Source organism: Rhyacophila brunnea, unplaced genomic scaffold (assembly GCF_057557595.1).
Source record: "Rhyacophila brunnea isolate RB1 unplaced genomic scaffold, BYU_Rbru_1.0 scaffold_19, whole genome shotgun sequence".
Taxonomy (NCBI): Eukaryota; Metazoa; Arthropoda; class Insecta; order Trichoptera; family Rhyacophilidae; genus Rhyacophila; species Rhyacophila brunnea.
Genome location: NW_028232848.1, coordinates 19,889,539 through 19,911,592, shown reverse-complemented (window position 1 = coordinate 19,911,592; position 22,054 = coordinate 19,889,539). Strand labels below are relative to the sequence as shown.

Genomic DNA, 22,054 nt, shown 5'->3' with positions numbered 1-22,054 from the left:
TATTACAGAACATAAACAAAACCTTGTGAAAAATATTTTAAATATTCTCAATACGATGAAAGTTCTATAGGTAGGTACTGCCCTCATAAGAAAAAGGCAGCTTTTCGACAAAAATCACAAATTGAGTTAGTGTACAGATAATGCTCTACGTGAAATTCTGAACCATTTGACATAAAGTCAAAAGCGGTATAAAATTTATTTCAGTATAATAATCGACACATTGTTTTTCATTTTTTTTCACAAAAACGGTAGTTATTCTAAACAAAAAGACATTATAACGAGTTGCATAAGCAAAAACACAGCATCGATTGAAAACATACTAGTTTTTCTTTATACCATATATCAAATGATTCATCTACATTATTTAAAAATTTATTAAGAAAAGTTGAAAAAACGTTAATGTCTCATTATCCCAAAATGTGACTTTGGCAAAAAGCTGCCTTTTTGCTTATGGGGGCAGTATACTAGTCGTATCCTTAAACTAGTTGCATGTAAACTGTACGTATGTAGTTTCCCGTAGCACAGTTCACCGTTGTACCGGAAACAGATGGCCATATAGAATTTAATCAAATCATTCATTGTTCGCGAGATATTTCACCTGCGCATCTATTCTATACACAATACTGCTATCGGCCGCTATCGGCAGAAATCGAGGGTAGTTTTGTATCGAAGTATTAGCATTGTAGCAACCATAATAAGTTAGTTATAATTGTTACAATGAGTGCTATGTTTTAACAGCACCTCTCTTGGGTGTGCTAAATTTTAAAGCGAGAGCGACTAACTTATTGTAACAATTATAATACTTCGATACAAACATAATATGAAAAACTACCCTCGATAGCTGCCAATAGCAGTCTTGTGTATAGAATAGATACGCTGGACCAGGCATCATTTTTACACACATTTAGATGTGATGTATTTTACCAGTAGAGAATGGTGGAGGTAAGCTGTGGAGATTCGGAATAAATAGAGCACACTACAATTTGTCAGTCATATCTATTTGTTTTCATTGAACTAATAATATAAATTGCAAGATGGTTTCTAAAAGTCGATTAAACACTGCCTAAAGCAAACCATTCAATGAAAACAAATAAGTATGACTGAAAAAGTGTGAATTATTTTTGTCGGATCTCCACAGCCTACCTCCACCCTTCTCCATTGATGCATACATACCACATGAAAAATGGCGCCTTCGGGGGTCACGCGTATGCCGGTGTTTGTGGCGCTTCTAAAACGCCAATGTGTTGGGAGACTAGAGTTTTACCGAGAAGAGTAATGTTTCATCTTGCCTCTCAACGAGATGCGAAGCATTCGTGTATTATGTCTTTTTTATTATTAAATTTTTATTTTACTGACTGAAAGTTCTCGATTGTAATTATAATTTAAATTTTATAAGACGTACATTTTTAAATGCTGAAAATTTTGAATCCTAGTCGCACAGTTTTAGTTGTATCTCTTCCTATTTCGATGGCGCTACAGTTCAACTCGAAATATGGCCTTCTTCACCGTAGCCGTTTTCCAGTGATCAATGTTGATAATGACTCTTGTGTCGCTATATAATACTCCATCTTTTTAACGGTTAGATGTAAGTGGTACGTAAAACATTCCACCGTTGCACAGTTTGCCGTGAGCTTTCTTATCAAAAAGAGATGACCGTATACTATACGTACCTATATTAGATTCAATTTTCATAGCTGATTTTGTCAAAATTCATGAATTCAAGAATGAAAACCTAACCTAACAAATAATCCAGTATATCGGCTATTTATAAAATTTGTTTGCTGCTGGCTTCCTGTAAAGTGTAAGCCGACAAGAACCGTGTTTTATTTAGATATGAATTTTATGTCAGTACTATGCGACCTAAAGAGATTGGACAGTCTTTAATATACGGTCATAAATTTCCGATAGAACATGTCACGGCGAAGTGTGATACGGCGATCTGCATACGTATACGTTTCCGGACACGCTTTTCAACGCATCCGTGTCCCTCCATGGCGCATCCTCTTTCTTCCTAACTTCTTAACCAAATACATTTTGGTGCCCGTATCTCTCCCATGGGACGCACTAGAAATGACTTACCAACGATTACTGCCTCAGGTGGATGCTATGAAGGTGGGAGTTAAGAATTCTGGTAAATATATACGTCTGTAGTGAGTACCTACATGTATACAATGTCTGGTATATTATGCGTTACACACAAATATTATGTCTGTTTAAAACCTAAAAATCCGTTAAAATTTTAATAATTATTTACATATTTAATTGATTTGTTACGTGTGTTACAGAGAGTGTTAAACAACGGTCCTTCGGTATGGATCAGTTGTGTGCATTTTTTAATTAAGTTTTATTTTTCCTCGCGAGTGCCTTTATTGTTATTTCACTACGATAAGTACAATGTTTACTCCATGCGAGATTTCCGTCAAGCCATCTAAATAATATTAATTTAATCAATTATAATAATTATAACAGCTATGAACGAAATCAAATTATTACACATAATAACTTGGTAAAGTTCTTAAATTGAAATTTTAATCATTGATCATCAGTAGTATCTATAAACTATATCCATTTTATGAATACTGTATTTATTAAGGCTATGTATAATGATTGAATGAGGCTTTTAAGATCAGATTTAAGAACCTACTTATATAATACCAAGTAATGCCAACTTACGAGTACCTATCGATAATAAATAAATAATAAGTGTTCCGATTATCCAATCTAAACGGATAGATACCTACCCCGGAACTGCAGGTCAATATATAAAATAAACATAGGTAGGTAAACTCGTTGATTTATTATTTACCTTTAAATTATGTACTCAATATACAAATAATATTTTAACATATTATAATTATGTAGATACCTTATTTATAAGTATTGAATATTGGTTGCAACTTGTCCAAAGTAATTTCACTTTTGGTACCTACCTAATGATTTATTTTTTTACATTTTGACTGTGGTAGTGTGGTACCATAATCCGGATTGTCGAATAATCGTCGATAATTATTATAATCTAGTTTTTTCCTAAATGAGCTTTAATAACAATAATTATAACAATCATATCTAAGGGATGTTTTATGAGACAAATGTAAACGTATATGAGTTGTACAAAGTTTCATATATTTTTTTAAATTAATAGAATTCAAATATTGTTGATTTGAAATGAAGTGATATTGGACATCTTATTCATATGATTTTACATCGGAAATAAAATTAACACCTATGCACATAGAATGCAAAATCGCATCATAAAATGTTGCAAATACTTAAATACGTAGGTACATCATTTTGAAAAACTTCATAATTACAAAAAACCCAGAAGTCGAATCGAGTGGGAATCGACCTTGTGTCTTTCACTATCCGGGCAAGTGTTCTTAGAATACCTACCCTTTAAGGCTTTAAGCCTTAGCCATGGTTTCCCAAACTATGTGTCGCGACCCATCAGTGGGTCGCGAGCGAATATTTAGTGGGCCCTCGCCACTGTATACATGAATTAAAAAAAATAGGAAGTGATAAATTTGATATTTTATTCAGCTATTTATAATTCCTAAAAAAAATTTCAAGACGACTTACCAACTAGTATGTCAACAAAAGCATGTGAAGAACTCATTGATTTATCAGAAGATACGTCACTGAAAAATAGTTTCAATCGTAAACAGTTAACGAAATTCTGGCTCTCAGTTGCTGATAATCCTTGCCTGTTCGATGAAGCTATGAAAGTCCTCCTCCTCTTTACTACCTCATATCTACGTGAGGTCGGATTTTCGGCTATGGTTAACATTAAAATATATCAAACTCACTGCGATTAAAAGTAACTAAAGTTGAAGTTGATGCTAAAACTGTAATGAAGAAAAATAAGAAACAAATACATCCTTCCCATTGAAATAACTTTGTAAAAAAAACCTTGCAGGTATTTTAGTAATATTTTTTTTAAAATTTAAGATGTGTTTCTTAATTCAACAGTCTTTCATTCATATTGGTAACACTTATAAAAAATATTTTTTTATTTCAATTAGAACAAAATAAGACAGCGTTAAGTAGTTCCACGACTCGCCACTAGGAAATCTGAGCATTACCAATAATTATGCCCTCTTTTCTTTAAGACAGCTAAGAGGTGGGTCCCAAGATTGGAAATTTTTGTTAGATGGGTCACAACCCAGTCAACTTTGGGAACCACTGCATTAGACTATAGTTTAAGCCAATGTTTCTGAACCTTTTTACATACGCAGAACACAAAAAAATCAAAAAATGTTTTGCGGACCATCAACATTGGAATAAAATAATAAATATTTATATTTACACTATTTTTGAAACAATTGTCATAATACAACCCCACTTCAAATGTTGGGTTTCTAGTTAACTATTTTTGAACTGCAGAAGTTTTTTGCGGCCCACCCAAAAATCTTCGCGGACCACCGGTTAAAAAACTATGCTTCAAGTTGTCAATGCATAGGTATATATGATTCGAGAATTATTATGGTATCTATGACATCCTTGCTTTTGCGAATAGTTATTAATAAAACTATTTTTTTATCCGATAGATACATACTTACAGAATATGGTGCCAAAACCTGTGATTGTTATTACTTATTCAACATACATTCTCAGAAATAAGCCTATTATAAAAATCACAGAAAAAACTTGGACCGAGGGAGAAAAATTATGTACTAAAAATTATTATTAAATTAATTCATGATAATTAGAGACATTAAACTAAAATAAAATATATGTTTTAAAAACAGTATTATAATATTTTGTATTAATCGCTGCTGAAGAGATAATGAGGTTTTAATTGCACCCTTTAAAATGCACGTTAATTACATCGATCGGCCGCCTGGTCATTACGCACCGTGTGCGTCTTTCGCGTCCAAAGTATTAAATATTATAATATAGATACATAACTACTATAAGTAGGTATAGAAAAGCTTAACCACGTAATACTCGAGCAACACGTGGTACCAACCTAATTATAAACGGTGCAATCCGTTTCGTTATAATAGGAAACAATCAAATTACACGAACGCGTTCAAGTGTAGGTATTATGGTAATGCTAAAAATTATACTACGTAATATTTTTATAAGGTACGTAACTTAGCGTAACCTCTGTATAACTGGAGATCAAAGTACTGTGACCAATTAATGCGCGGTACACGCTTCGCGGCTTTCGATGAACTGTAATGGTGGGTTGAAAGTACAGTTCAATTTGAATTATTTTAACACAGTAATTTTATTATAGTGGCCACTTTAATATTATTAATTAAAAGATACATTTTATACTTTTATCTATGTAGGTAGGTAAACATCGTCCTATAAATGTATCATATTAATTATTTTATGTAAATAATTTGGACAAGGAAGAAGAAAGAGTATGCCAGGAGTGAGCAAGACGACCGGATGTAACATACGTGATTTAAACACTGTCGGCGACAGTTATCATAGAAAAGAAACACTAGCCCCACTGTCTTACTGCGGATGGAAAGGCATATGCGCACCGTAATAACGAAGTACACATACCTATATTTTCGGAGCATACTTAATAACTATTGAAATATGATAACATTATTATGTTTTATTATTATTGTTGTTTGTCCATGTATCGCCCACGATGGCCGAGTGGCGTACGCGTCGACTTATAATGTCATGTATCCCAGGTTCAAATCCTTGGTCTGGCAAATATACGTATTGTTTTTCAATTTGTGTTTAGAGTCAGAGTATGGACCTAATAGGTTGAGCAAGTGGCTAATATCCATTTCTCGTAAAAACGAAAATCCGTTCATACAAAGATGGTGGCAAACATAGGTGGCCTATATTATGATCTTATTAGGATCGGACATGGTCTAATAATATAACAAACAATAATTAGAATTATAGATTCTATACATTTTTTGGAGTGAGGACAGCGAGACAAGACGATACAACATGCGCGATTTTACACTGCCGGTAATAGCGACCACAGTTAATAAACATATGAGCCTAGTCTACTTACTCATTACTGCGTCAGATCTACGTTTTAAGCGTTACCAATATATTAGCTACGTTATATAACAAGCTCATTAACAGCTGACGTTATTTTAATTAGATTGCATGTTTTTATAACGAGATTTTAAATATTTATTATTTTTTAGTTAAAATATATTAAGCATGGGAATCATGAGAAGGTAACTTTTTTATAAACAAGAAGGTTGTGCCCTGAGGCTTTTTAAAAGCTTACAGTAGCGAGCTTTTCAAATTGTGAGGCGTTTCAAAAACGATTAGCATACAACTTTTTTTGCATAATCCGTCTACCAAATACAATAGTACCTACCAATCACATGATTGTCATATTCATAATAATTATGAATAGGTTTATGTATACTTATGTTATGTTCATTAAATTAGGCAACTCACTCAATCATTAATATGTTTAAGAATGACAATCATTACAAGATTATTAATGAATTCAAGATGATTTCCGATCAGACTGTATAACTACTGGGGGGCCATTAAGTCACTTGCCCCATGTAAACTGAAAGAGTTACGCTGTGTATAGAATGAAATAAAAATAAATATATATGCCCATAAAAACTAGCGTTAGAATAATAATTATTATCTTCGTAAGAATAGTAAATTATAGAGCTAAGATTTCTTATTTTTCGGAAAACTAGATTTAACTACAAAAGTAACTTAACTTTAAATTTTTACTTAAAATTTAACTTTAAAATCAAGGAAGATTTACAAAACATACTAACTGGCATAAAGAACATACCGGGGTTAATCTATGATAGATGATAATGGCCATTATCATTAAATAATGTACATATTATTGTCATTACGTTGGAGTGTGTCATGGATTTGAATATCCGTCATTGACTTAATAAAATCCACAATTTTTTTTTTCAATTTGATCCAAGGCATAGGATGAGATGAGAGCACCAACGGTTAACAAAGAACCCTCGTAAAATTTGGTCAAGAAACTTCCACAGTGAGGAAACAGCGATTTACATTATTTACGTTCATGATTAACTAGTCACCGTCTTCTTCTTCTACCATCCTGTCACGTCCCAACATTGGGGCATAGGGCAAGTACAAGTTCGCATCACTTTCCTCGGTCCATCGCACACTCTTGTGCCTCCCGCCATGTTAGACCTGCAGCACGTAGGTCACTCCTGTAGCACCGCTGCAAGGTGAGGGAGGGCTGGCCACGGGCCCTAAGGTTGCAGCCCCACCAGTGAACTCGGATGCTGTGGGATGATCACATGCACACCCTAAAACAACAGATTAATTCAAGTGCAGGAAGCCTCGGACCCCCGTTTCCATCTTGACGACCTCGCCTCGAACTAGGCCACGGTGGGTAAACAAAGAAATAGTAAAAAAGTCTTGGATTAAAATCTATAGCTTACTGTCAAATTCCCGTGAGTACTACATACGTCTTTTTTGACAAGGTAGGTCACCAACCACTCGGTAATGATAAATATGATACCACATAGGAATCTCTTGTAACCTTTCAAGAAATAAGCATAACGAAACAAAAAATTAGGTAAACGTTAGGTGTAAACAAAAATACCTCGATAACCGTCTTCCGGCAGCCATTTTATGTGCATAACTCATTGAGATTTCAATATATCTATCCGTTTTCGTAGTACCTTGTAAACCATTCATTTATTCAATAAACAAAACAAATCCACAAATAATTTCTTTCGCTAATTTCGCTAATTCAGAAACGTAGTTCTACTCTTATAAACAATCAAACACAATTTTTATTTTGACTTTTCATTTCAAAAAATCGTTTTAGCAACAGGGTGTATATATTATAATGTGTCAAATCAAGTGGGTACTCTGGCATTATACACGGTGTTCATGTAAATGTACATTCATTAGTTTGATTGGGTCGAGCTACTCTGGACAAGTAAGTGACTACATAGATTGGACTTGACTGCGGGGTGCTCAACCGTCGAGTCGCAAGCGGTGCGCCATCATTTGTCTTGCTGGGAACATAACATACGGACAAGAGATGGAAATGTTGTGCTGTGACCATCATTTTCAAAAATAACTTGACCGCCTTATTGGCAGTGGCGCTGTCACGTAGAAAAATAAAATACTAGAATAGAAGTACGGCGTCTTATAATACAATGATATGATGATGTATTTTGAAAATGGCAGTAGATTGTAGTCGGCTCGCACATCACAACTCGCCTCGTGTGCCTGACCGCCATAAATCAAAACTTCCGAGAACGGGCGGCAAGTGTTGCATGACACAACCTCGTACATCTATCTAGCGACAGTCGCGCGTAGCCTTCAAAACGTATGGATATTTCAATGCGGTGATCGGCGAGCCGGTATAGGAATGACCAATTCGTAGGTGTTTCTTTGTGACTTCGAAACTCCGACTCGGAGCCCGAGAAGGATGCAACATGTCGAATGCAACAGCCGTATTCGACACGTTTTTAGGCGAGACGAATTCCAATGTGCGAGGCGACTTAATCTTAGCATTCATGAATAGTTATATAGCATACTTTCATATAATAAGCAATTCTTAGGATACTGTGTTTAATAAAAATATGCCAAGATCAACGATTTTGGACTAGGTATAACTACATGAATTGATATGTTTTTTTTGTTGTTTTTAACGCATTTTTGGAGTGGTTGACTGGTTGCAACATAGGTACAACATCATAATTAGTTACGTAAACACATTGAAATATCGTAGATGTCAATAATAAACTTTTGTTTATAGCCGCTATGTTTAACAGCCTATTTTGACGTTTCGTCATTATAATATGTATGACATACACGATTATTTGTCATAATTTCATGTAAACATTATAAATAATGATGATTTGGTATATTTTTATTGCATATATATTGACAACTACTATTGAATCCATTATAACTGGGAGTTAGATTAAATTTATCAAAGATTAATATTAAGTTGTATTTCATTAATAATTATTATGTATTAAAACTACCTTTAAGAATAAAATTTGAAATTATAACTAAATATGCCTTCAATAGCATGTAAGCTTACCCAATATTCTAAGAAGGGCACATTGAAAATCAGTCAGCGATAACATTCAGGTAAAGAGAATGCAAACGATGAATGAGAAGAGGTGATGATTAAATTTTAGTCGTGACTTACTGCTTACCCGAGGTCGCACAAGGAAGTTATCACTCGGCTCCTGTCCTTTTAGCATGTCAGTAGAATAATTGTTCTTTTCTAACAAATATCTCTCCGCCACAAGTTCTCATTTTATTGGATTAGCCCACTTTTAGTCTTAACACTATCTTTGCAGTACAAGCACATTCATTAGTGAAAATGCTGGAGAATTCTGATAATGACACTTGTTGCTAACAATAATGCAAGCTTGTCTTCAATTAATGAGTATGAAATTTAAAATAACGTAATCATTAGTTTTAATATTATTTTACATATTTAGAGAAGGTTTTACTCAACGTCTTTGATATTACAAACGGAGTTTGCTTAGCCTGTGATGAATTTATTTTTATATGGTCACCCTGCTATCAGTCCATAGTAAATCTAACAGCATTCATAGTCGATCATTTATCAACGTTGGTCTCTCGTCATTAGTAACTCAGGGCCTGTCTCTCGAACACTTGGTACCTACCTACTTTGTATCTCCAAGCATCTCATCGACGCAAAGATTGGACCGCTCTCGGAGATTCTAATTGCGAGAGATGTGTCGCGTATTGTTGACGACAATGTAAAACATTCTCTAACTCACGCGGGACTTTTAAAAAGGTTATTGGATAATAATACAAACGGTTGCTATCAACATCAGCCACATTCGAATCTATATGAATGCTCATCAGTCCTCTGGATTCTGCGAATTATTATAGTCCTTAATGTTTTATTTAATTTATCTATCTGACCCCCAGAGCAGACTTTATTGGCTAGTAATATAACTGTGATAAACAAATATTTGACTAACGATTAATTCTCATACGACTAATGTTCCTGAGCTGAAGTGGTCATTTCCTTGACGTATAGATATAAATAATTGAACATACATAATTTTGAAAACACTTCTGAGCAAATATATTATAACCAATAGAAAAAATCTTTTTGAAAATAGTAAGACACCAGGATCGAACCTGCATCTCTCGGGTATCGCGCCCACGCGCATTGACCACACTTGTAAAGGAGTCACACCTAATTGCGACACATTTTAACTAATGTCTTTTAATACCTACTCACTTAAGCGCTTTCTTAATTGAACTACTTATTCGCGATCGGCTTTTGTATTTTAAATCAAAGTAGGTATTAATTTAATTACTAACTGATGTCACGGATCACTCCAAGATTTTTTGTTGTAATTAGCTTGAACTTGCTAATAATTTTTAATTAACTATTTTTTTTACTCAACGAATAATTCACGAGATTTTAAGAATGTAACATTCATATCATATCATAGAAAGCGCTTCAGTGAGTATTAAAAGCCATTAGTTAAAATTTGTCGTAATTAGGTATAACTCCTTTAGCATTGTGGTCAATGCGCGTGGGCGCGATACCCGAGAGATGCAGGTTCGATCCTTTTTCAAAAAGACTTTTTCTATTGGTTATAAAATAATATATTTTCTCAGAATTGTTTTCAAAAGTATGTATGTTCAATAATTGGAATGTTACATTTTTAAAATCTTGTGAATTATTCGTTGAATAAAAAAATAGTTAAGTACCAATATAATTTATATTGAATTCTTAGGTTTCGTACACAGACAATTTATCGAATACGTAAACTGACAATCTTATTGAAAATACTATTAGGTACCTAATCGTTGTGATATCAAAGAAAAATAATGATTAGGTGCCATGCCATTACAAAATAATAATTGTTTATCTATGCATTGACCACTTTGTTTGATCTGAAATAAAATTTAATCATACGGAATGCAGTGTCTTCTTTATAGTTTGGAATAGTTTGAGTGCATATTATACAGTCAATTATACGAGTCCCATTAATCCATTTCTGAATAATGCTATACAATTAAAAAGGATAATGAAAATAAAATGTATGATAGGGTAAAAGTCTGAACACACACAAGTTGACAATGTCATAAACCGGCAACTCGGTTCGATTCACAATTAAATCTCAGAAAAAGTTTAAAAAATCTAGACGTTATTGGTTGTTTCTAACATATTTTTTGATGAAGATGTAAACTTTTCTGTATGTGTATGGCTTATTAAGTGGACCTGCAATGATACTGTAGTTTTACTACGGGCATCTAACCATCAAAATGTGTGTAACTTTTTGTTTATGTTGATCTAGTTTTAGTCATGTATTAAATAAACTAAGCCACGATTATTCTTTTTTGACAGGATGCAAATCATTCTTCAAGAGATCAGTCCGGCGGAACCTGACGTATTCATGTCGGGGGAACCGGAACTGCCCAATAGACCAACACCACCGAAACCAGTGCCAGTACTGCAGGCTCAAAAAGTGCCTCAAGATGGGGATGAGGAGAGAAGGTGAGTCCACGTTTATATATATATATATATATTTTAAAATAATTATTATTAGTTCAGAATAACATATAGTTACTTAATATACCTTTATATATTGATGCTGGACACGCATTTCGCGAAAGAACTTATAAAAAAAAATACTTTTTTGAATATAAATGTAGGTACCTAAACACAGTTCATCATCATTAATTATGAATAAAAATGCGACAAAGACTACTTTGATACCATGAACACATTTTTGGTCTCGTTACTCTACCTATACTTTGGGCTGTGGCACTTTTTGAATTACGATGGTAATTTTAGTTAGGTATTGATTATCTTCGAATGGGGCCAATTCAAGATAAGTGTTAAGATTGCGCAATTATTAATGGTGGATTCTGGATGCTGGATTCCAGCCATTCGGGATTTCGGCCATTCGGGATTTCAGCATTCGGGATTTCGGCATTCGGGATTTCGGCTCTCGGGATTTAGGCTTTCGGGATTTCGGCCTTCGGGATTTCGTCCGCACCCCTTCAAATGCACTCCGGGTAACCTGTTCGCAATACATGTAGATTTTTAATTGCATATTTCATTCAAATTATTATCATTTATTTCAAATTTGCAACAATCATCATTATACAAACAGTTGACTATATTGCATTCGAAGTGTGAGCAATTACTAGCACTACCATCAAATTTTACATTTTCGTGTCACGGCCTGATGTCTCGATACTTTGGTAATGGCCATAGATTATTTAGGATCTGTTCTTATATTGAATAATTTTATTATTCTCGTTCTTTTAGTTGAATACATTATGAAGTTTTATAATTAATATGCATTTACTTCTTTATTTGATAAAATATGTATTTTTCGCTGGATACTCGTATTAAACTATTCAAATTTATTTATTTTCGTGAGCAAATATTACTAATAATTACATGTTTACAACGTTCAAAACATAAGTAACATAAATAACTTATTATTACGTATTAAAATGATAAAATAAATTTCAAACGAATAGTGAAGAAAATACGCAAATTCATTCAAAGTCCATGGAGTGGGTGAATAAAATATTTAAAATTTATAAAACAACGTAGATGTAAACTCACCCCATAAAAAATATTCCCAAAATCCAAGGATTCTATCATTTTTAATCCCGGAATTTTGAGATCAATAAATCTTGCAAAACTGTAAACCCTTAAATACATAGGCAGTGGCGGCTTGACGACTTTCTAGGTGGTAGAGGTTTTACTCATCTAGGGGTCATTTAATTCGCTCCCCAGTATGCGTATACTAACGCTAATGCATTTACATCTTTTATAGAACGAGATTTGTACCGCGGCGACGGGATGGGGCTGAGTGAGCCCTGGTCAGCGAAAAATAGACGCTATAGCTTTCTTAATTTGTACTTAGGTGTCACCGTGAAATAGAGCGTATTCAATTTAATTAATTATTTTAATACCGCGTAATCATCATTATGATATTACATAATTTACAATAATAATTGCTTTATTTATTTGTATAATGATAATAAATATCTCTATAAAATTGCGACGGGTTAAGATGGATAAAATAAATAATATTATATTTTGACAATGAAAAAAATATTGGACATGTATTTTTGACATGATAACGATGCGGGGATTAGGGCATCATTAGACAAGGGGAAATGGAGTAAGTCTATTCTACCATCAAGGTGCCCTGGTTTGTAGAGTCTCCTTTGACGAGGAATGAGCTTAAGTTAATAATGAGGCTAAGAACAGGGCACACAATGGGCAAAAGATTTGATGTTCTCATGTGAAGAAGCGAATCGCAACTCTGCGATGAATGTCATGTTTTAGAGGACATTGTACATATATCACTACAATGCCCTATATATGAACTTCACAGAGTACAGCTTCGAGTTGCGGATATATATGAGAATGTCGAAGAATTGAAGGGTGTCCTGGCGGTGGGTAAGATAGAAGAGCTAGGCAAAATTGTAAAGTTATTTAACAGAATAGGAGTGAGGACATGATCGACGGATCCCTTTCTAGAAGAGAAGAGGTGATATGACAGTGAGTCGCAGTCAAAGCCTTGGTAAAATCACAAAAAAAACGATGTGGGGATGGTCCCTACGAACCCTTAAGGTAGAGTCGTCCCTGTACGTAGGTATCCATCTTATTATGATCTGATATAAAGCCTCAATAGTTTGTGTTGTATTCGTTTAAGTAACGAATTCCATCTGCTGGATCTTCATCAGTCCCCGCTAATGATACCTGTAAGATTGATGGTTAAACACTAATTATAAACGCCACAGAATGAGATCAAATTTAATAAAACGAAACGTATAATCGGACTCACCATTGCCCGGTCGGAACAACAGAAAGAGTGAAGTTGGTATAATCTCAATCCAAAAGATACAAGGTTCAACTGACGTTTAAGTGAATTGAAGACTAATATTTTATTTTTTTAATGCGATTATTTGCCGCCCATTAGCGTCCGCATTTATCCATATAAGCATGAAACGCAATATTTGTGATTAAAATATTATATGTTTATTTGACAATATGCATATTATAATAATATGAGAACAACATTTTTTTAAAGCTTATACTTATTACGTGGATGTGAATTAAAAAAATTCGGAAAGTTACTGATTTATAAACTAATACAATGTTTGCTTGTCGAATTTTGTAAGTAGGCAGTTACAATAATTACATACAATGTCAGAATTAGATCAAGAATAAAATACATTTTAAAGTAAAAAAAAAATGATACAGTACGTCATAGATAAATACTATTTTTGTTCATAGCATCAACTTCGGTTAAATTTGAGATACCTAATGTGAATATTTATTAAATATTGAATTAGTTTAAATATTTATAGACAATTATTTTCAACATATGTATGTACCTATTCTTGAATCTAAAGATATTGTGTAGGTATCAATGACATTAATATGGACGAAGCATCTGGAAAAAAAATGACACTCACTTTTTAGTCGGGTCTGCCGAATGGCATAATCTGTTCTAACGCCATTACTATAAAGGTGATATTGCTATAAATTCCCGATGCTTTTTGTCGGGTCTGCCGAATGGTTCGGTTCGAACGGGTTCGCTCAAATTAACATTGACACTATAAACACTGTTCTAATGCCATTACAATAAAGATGATATTGCTATAAATTCCCGATGCGTGATATCGCATAATGGAAATTGCGTGACGTCTACCTATACATGTGCGAATGTCGCTATACGCGAATTTACTTACTAGCTACTGTACTGAGTGCGTTGTCCATTAATTATGTCATTAGTAGGTATATAGGTATTTTTTAATATAGCAAAGAAAATAGTTTTTCTCGATTTGTACGAAGCAGGGAACACAAAATCAATGGGAAGTGGGTTGCCAACTGGGCGAGGCTGTAATAAGCTTTATTCTATAATATGGGATAATATTATATCTACTCGTGTTAAAGAATATGATAGTTACGTCTGTATTATAATATGGACTAAGCTTTGTCACGTAAACGAAATGCGCATTGAATACTGGTAATTTTGAAAATATTCCAGCGGGTTTTTTATTCCACGCGCGTTTTTTGCTCTAAATCGAAATTAGCTTCAAAGCGACTAGCTTTCAAAATTTATATCTTATTGATCTGTCCGATGCTTCAATGACGTGAAATGTCTTATATGGATACATTACTAACATAATATCAGACTAATTATTCTCAAATCTGCACGTGTCGTTTCTGGTCACCAAGGAAGTCGAAGGGAAACGGAAGTAAACTAAATATCGCGAACCCGACAAAACCAGTGTGTTGAATTTTTTAATGGAAAGATATTTTCGTTATTACTAAGTTTAGTCAGCTATTTCTATGTATTCCAAATGATTTAACTCAATTTGCCGCCGTTATAGTAACTGCCGCCCCCAAGCGACGCTCAATCTGCCTACCCCTACGAGACGTCACTGCATCCTGTTGTTCTCTAAGTTATTTTCAATATATATAATAATATGTAATGCATTTAATTTAAACACAGAGACTATAGATACATACATATTAATTCTGGAATACCTACCTACATAATAATATTGGACGATGTTTTGGACTTAGGTACAACATATAAAATAAAAATGCTGTCAAACGGATAGGATTAGTGGTATACTAACACGGTGTATTTTTGAATTTTTGTATAATGTAAGCTGACATTTATTGTAATATAGCGACAACCTATTAGAATATTTTCCAAGTGTATGCGATTATTTATCCGTGTACCACCTGTTTCACTAGTAATAATCTGAAGATAAAATTATCCGAGATTATCCATTGGCATTGTTGGGTCACTATTTAAATTAATATTTTTACATCACAAACGTATAACATTATTAATGTTAAACATTCGATTTGTATCAAAAGAATTATTTGTCAGCCTTATACTATTATACTTATAGTGGGTACTGTAATTATATGTAAATTAAACCTGAATGTAATCCGGTAACTTAACATTATGTACTTAATATTCGTGGCTAGATCGTGGATATCTACTGGTGGTTGTAGATGTGGGCATTCACATCCCTCAATCGTATTTTTGCAAATATATTAATATTTCCATGACAGGATTTAGTCCTAAATTGTGATTGGGTAGATTTTATGGTAGGATTTGAGGGGGTAGTGTATATGTTACGCCGAGTGTGCGAAATTGACTATTACATGAAATGGGCAAAAATTTGCCTAAATCATGAAAAATGCAAGCCCGTTGCCTTATTCATGAATTAGACAAAATATCTGGCGAGTGCGTGAATTCGGCAGTAATTTTTCTGCCTATAGCCTGCATTGGACAAATTAGATAGTGGCGCTACGGTGGTATTTTTTGTAACTAAACTAAATGTGTCAAATGCTCATGCATTGGTCAAAATGTACGTATATTATCTATGGTCAAAATAGATGATCGCACTCCGGTGGTGTTTTTTGCAACTAATCAAACTAACCAAATGTGTCAAATGTCATTGATTATAATATAAAAATATACCAATCAATAACTACAATGACCTTCATATCCATTTACTATGCGCAAAAAAATCTAGAACTATAATATGATAACGGAAGAATTTTATTGAAAGGTATTTTCGCGATTTGATTCGTGCTTGGGTATCAATCGTGCAATGGTCGATTGTATGTTTGTGATAGTTTGTTGACACTTGTTAGCTAACCTCAAAATGGACATTCAGTTGAATAATTTAATTCAGAATTACAAAACCTAACCTAACCTAACCTAATAATAATAATATTATATTATGTCCAATTATAACTAATAAAACCATCCGTATTAAATTTACTTTTTCTTCTGTCATGTTGACAATTTAAGAATTCCATACCCTGGCGAATTCATGTACTCGGCAGAAAATTTACCTAATTTATGAATAAGACAGCAGGCTTGACTATTACATGAATTAGCCAAAATTTTTCCCATTTCATGTAATAGTCAATTTCGCACATTCGGCGTAACATATATGCAAAAAAAAAACCAGTGATAAATCCAGATCTGACTATTTCGTACCCAAGTGATTACGAATCTTATCATTAATCTTACTGTAAGATACTTAATGGTCAAGTTATAATAACAAAACTTTTAACAAACCAAAAAAATACACAAATAATATGTACTTAATAATTGTTATTAAATTAATATAAGGACTACATGTATGTATGTAATTTAGTTATTTATTTAAATTTTAACTGCATACTACAGTTCTTATACCTATTTGAAAACATTGAGTCGTTAACTAGTTTCAGAAAGAGAACTATAATCATATGTTGCATTTTAATCCATTTGTTTTTCCATATTTATATTCATCATTGTAAAGTTCCAATCAAACAAAGTGTTGTGGTTATCGGAAACAAAAACAATTAATTACCTGACTCTTATATACACACTATTCTTGCGATATTTTGAACCCTTTTAAAGAAATGAATTTATCGATTTTGTGACCTTTTTTATGAGAACGTTTATTAATTATTCAGTATTTTACGACCTTTTAACACATACCTACACAATATTAGATATTATCATTTCGATGTCCTTATTAATTGTATTCTATATTATAAACTGTCAATATTTCAATAGGAGTTTTGTTATTTGAATTAATATCATTTAGTAATTATTGTTTAAGTTGAGGTTTCTTTTAATGTGGTCTAACAGTGTACTAGATTTTTAATCAACTTATAGAGTTGATCCCAGAAGACTAGCAGTACGATTGAATTCGTAAATATATGAAAAATAATATTATATAGGTACAGTGAATAGTGGTTATTCATTTAATAAGATTCTCTAAATAAATCATTGAATGAAAGTGTCAATTTTGATTCTCAAGTACCTATCTGCGAAATGAATCTCTTAGAATCCTAGAATCAGCATAGATGTAGATGTTTCATAAATATATTTTAGTTTTATAATACGTATATGTACGTATTATACAAGTATTACATATCCACTATAGGATTTATTTTGTTTGTGTTATTTTTTAAATATTTATAATTTACTTAACCTAATAGGTAGGTTAGGTTAGGTAATGCTAACATACTTTTGTGGTTACATGTAAATTGTACATATTACACTCTGTCATAGTACAGTTCATCGTGAGTTGACTTACCAAAGATAGATGGCCGGTAAGTATTGAGATCAAAAAATGACGCACTGTTCGTGGAGCATTGCCGACAATAATCTTCTTAATATGCAATAATTTCATATGTACGACTTGATACTTACGTGCACCTACTATAATTTTGTATAAATAAATTGTGCGATAATATTATGATTGTATTTCTAATATATGTATCTTCGTTCTTTCCTTCTTCCGTTTTCCCTTAGTATTCCGGTGGTTTTTATTACATAATAGACGCTATAGCTCAATGACTCACGGTAAAATACGGGCAATTGCATACGTACATTTTTCGTACACGATTTTTGTACTGTCTTGTTACTGATGATCAGTCCATGTGAATCGGCTGAATAACTCATTCATTATCTATACAATCTTTAATATAAGTATTTCTTTTTATATTTTAATCATAAATATAATACGTTTTAAATGTTGATTCGATATCATTTTTAATATTACGCTTAACTTAACACAGCATTATTATAATTCATTTAGACGGATGTGTTAACATATTTTCAAGCATGATCATTTAAGAACAATGCACCTTATATTTGCATTGTGTAGCATTGTATCTCACCTCAAAACTTACACCTTGATGCGAATAGTAACAATATAGTGGACAATAAAATTAGATACTTAAAAAGATTTCCTAATAGGCCTGAGAGTATTTTATAACACCTGTAGATTTTCCCATACAAATTATTTTCTATTTAGCATACGAGCAATAAATTTTTCGAAAATGTTCCTCACAGTAAAACTCAGTAAAGCAATATGAAAATTTACAACACGATGATTAAAAATAATACCAAGTAAAATCTTCAAAATTCTTAGCATTATTTTATATATTATACATTACACATATAACAGTTTTATTCGTACTTAATATCAATGAAGAGAGATTTTTTTTATGTCCATGTAGATTGTTGAATACACACAATATTCAATTACCTACGATGTAATTTTGCCTAATCAATATACATTTTCGTACTCCAATGTAAATATAGAAAAACAATAATGATCTGTTTTAGGCGACGAAATTTTAAATTAAATACTATTTATATATTATTATTAAGTACTATATTATTATTTAGTAAATATATTGAAACAGTTGACAGGGGAAGGAATTCTCCAGTCAACTATTTTCTAAAATCATATACATAAAAGCCAAGGTATAGTTTAACATAACACAACATATTATTGGAAAATCTATATGGAAAATTATTGTTAATTTAGTTTGACTGTGAAATTTTTACATGCAATATTGCGATTCACAGAAAATTCACTATCTCGGTTAATAATTGATTAAGTACATACAAAAAACTAAGTCATATTTTAATACCAGAATTTTTTAAAATCATTTTTTATTTATTTTATGGTTGCTCTAGTATTCAATGGATAAAAAGAAAAATCTACCGATGTACCTACTTACCTTCTTCCTACCGAGCAGGTCACTGTTTTCTAAATAAGCTTGTGAAACTGTCTGCACGTTCAATTGTCGGAGTACCTACTAATATTGCTTCCATAAAGAGCTATCGGTTATTTAAATGAGTTTTTTACTAAGTGTACTTGTAACAAAAAATGTTTTAATAATTTTAGTAAAAAAAAGGAAATTATAATATATCCTGTTTCTAATAGTAATAGTTGGATACACTGAGATAATTTATATAGGTAGTAGAATTGCAAACTAAATTTTATGTTGAATCGTAAATATTAGCTATGCGAGTGCAGTGATTTTATAAGTGGAAGTTCACACGTTAAATGCAATAACATTATTTAGAAATGATCGTAAAATAAACACCACTCTGATGTTTTGAATAAATTAATTTAATATATATAAATATATACACTTTTAAATGCGTTTCCTTTGTGGAATGAGAAGAAAACTATCCTCGCATACTATTTTATTATAAAAGCAAATTTCACATATTGTGAGACGATGATATCAATTAAACATCTGTAAAAATCCAATATATCATTGATAATAATTATCATCTGTGATTTATCTTTATCCACGATAGACGGCCTATGGCGTCGTGGGTCCCAGGTTCGAATCCTGGGTGTGGCAAGTATACATAAATTGTTTTCGGTTTGTGTATGAGTCAGAGTATGGACCTAATAGGTTGAGCAAGTGGCTGACATCTATTTCTCGTAAAAACAAAATCTATTTATACAAACTTCCACTTTGTGGAGGCCCATATGATCCTATTAGAATCGGACATGGTCGAAAAAAAAGGATTTAACTTGCCCAAAATTAACAGCCGCTAATTTTGGCGGTAAAGCTCGAATTTCGTGGCTGGGTCAACTTTACATGTTGTTTATTTTTACGCGAATGCCCAAAGGCTCTGACAGGTTTAGAGGCCTCCCTTTACGTAGGGGAAATTTTGTATATGCGATAAACCGAAAATAAGTGTTTAAAATTCAGAAAATATTATGCTTTGTACGAATATTTTTGACAAATCAACTCCTTATAATATTATGCTTCATAGAAAAAGGCTACTGTCATACATATTATGTACTTACGTCGAGATTATATGTAGTGGTGCACTATATGTGCATGGGGTCTTTCATCGGATGAAGGGCCTTATAAGGTTATTTCTAGATTATATATATAAATAGATTATAGCCAGTCCACAATAATGTCGAGCTGAGATAATGGCACTTTAGCAACAACATGATGAATAAAAATGTATGTAAAATTGTAAATGGTATTTTATTTCAAAAATATTTTTTTTGCGGCTTGGCTATTTTCAGCAGAACGTAGAGAAAACCTTCTCGCATCTGATCTATTATATCATATCTCATTTTTTTTTATTTTTTGTGGACTAGCTACTTTCTGCATTACTATGTCTATTTGTTAAAATTCGATGCGTATTTATTTGTTTCACTTTTGTATGTTTTGAGCGATTCGAATTAGAATTGATTAAAAATAAAAACGATAATATGGTCATTTTATGTTTTTGTTTGAGAGAATATTTCTTCTTAAGTATAGGTACTATTTTGACGTCCAATTTTATAGCATAAATGTATGATGCATGCATACACACATTCTCTGAATTAAATTTCGGTAATAATTGGACATAAAATATCTCTGCATACGAGCACTTGCACAACGTCTACTAATGTGATTGTAGTTTAATTATTAACGGTCGACATCCTTAACATAATAGTGTCGAATTGACAATGGCGCGTTTAGTTACGTAGATGCCCGACGCACTGACTGATTTAGAGCCCCCATACGATAAAAATAATGCTAATATATTTTAAATTTTCCAAACAATATCTGAATGCATGAATTTTGTTAGGCTATGGGTAATATTTTACACTTAGTTTATGAGAAATGCGCATCTTTTTAAAAATTTTAATTTATTTTAATAACCAGTTTTAACTCTTCGGAGGTTTCCTTTTTAATTTTCTTACGAATCGGTTGCGTCATTTGCTTCAAAGAAACGCACCGCTGTGAATTGACATTCTGATGTTTTATTACTAACCTTTATAGTAATAAATTGTAACATCATGCTGATAAGAATGATACTGCGATTATGTAAATAAATTATTAGTTAGCAAGGTAAATTTATAACACATCGTTAGTATAAAAACAATGTTAACTGTCATAATGATTGTTAAATGCATTAATTCATTTTGATCATCTCTATCATTTGCATAAAAAAATCTTTGTTGGTAAGCCGTATGTTTCTGTTTACATTTCACATGCCATGTTACAACAGTGTATTCTTGTAAATGTAAAATATTTGCAATTAAATGCAGCAGGAACATTGAGATAATTAGCATTTTTTCCATCTCTCGAATATGTAAGTTATCATTGAAATAAGGTTCAATTTACAACTGACTCTAAAAAAGTATAAGATTAATTTCCAATTAAATAATATAGGTATATGTTATAATTTCGTATAAGTAAGTATTAACCAGGATAGGTTTCTGAACTGATCCTTGTGTGACAATACTTATGCATAAA

At 32.4% G+C, this 22,054-nt stretch overlaps 1 protein-coding gene across 1 annotated transcript in view; it reads left to right on the top strand.

Annotated features, from left to right (window-relative positions):
* Positions 1-22,054, top strand: part of svp (COUP transcription factor 2) — a 272,714-nt gene that overhangs the window by 33,801 nt on the left and 216,859 nt on the right. Inside the window, exon 2 of the mRNA XM_085945811.1 lies at positions 11,315-11,464. Within this exon, the coding sequence (XP_085801937.1) occupies positions 11,315-11,464 (150 nt within the window). The remainder of the gene's footprint in view (positions 1-11,314; positions 11,465-22,054) is intronic.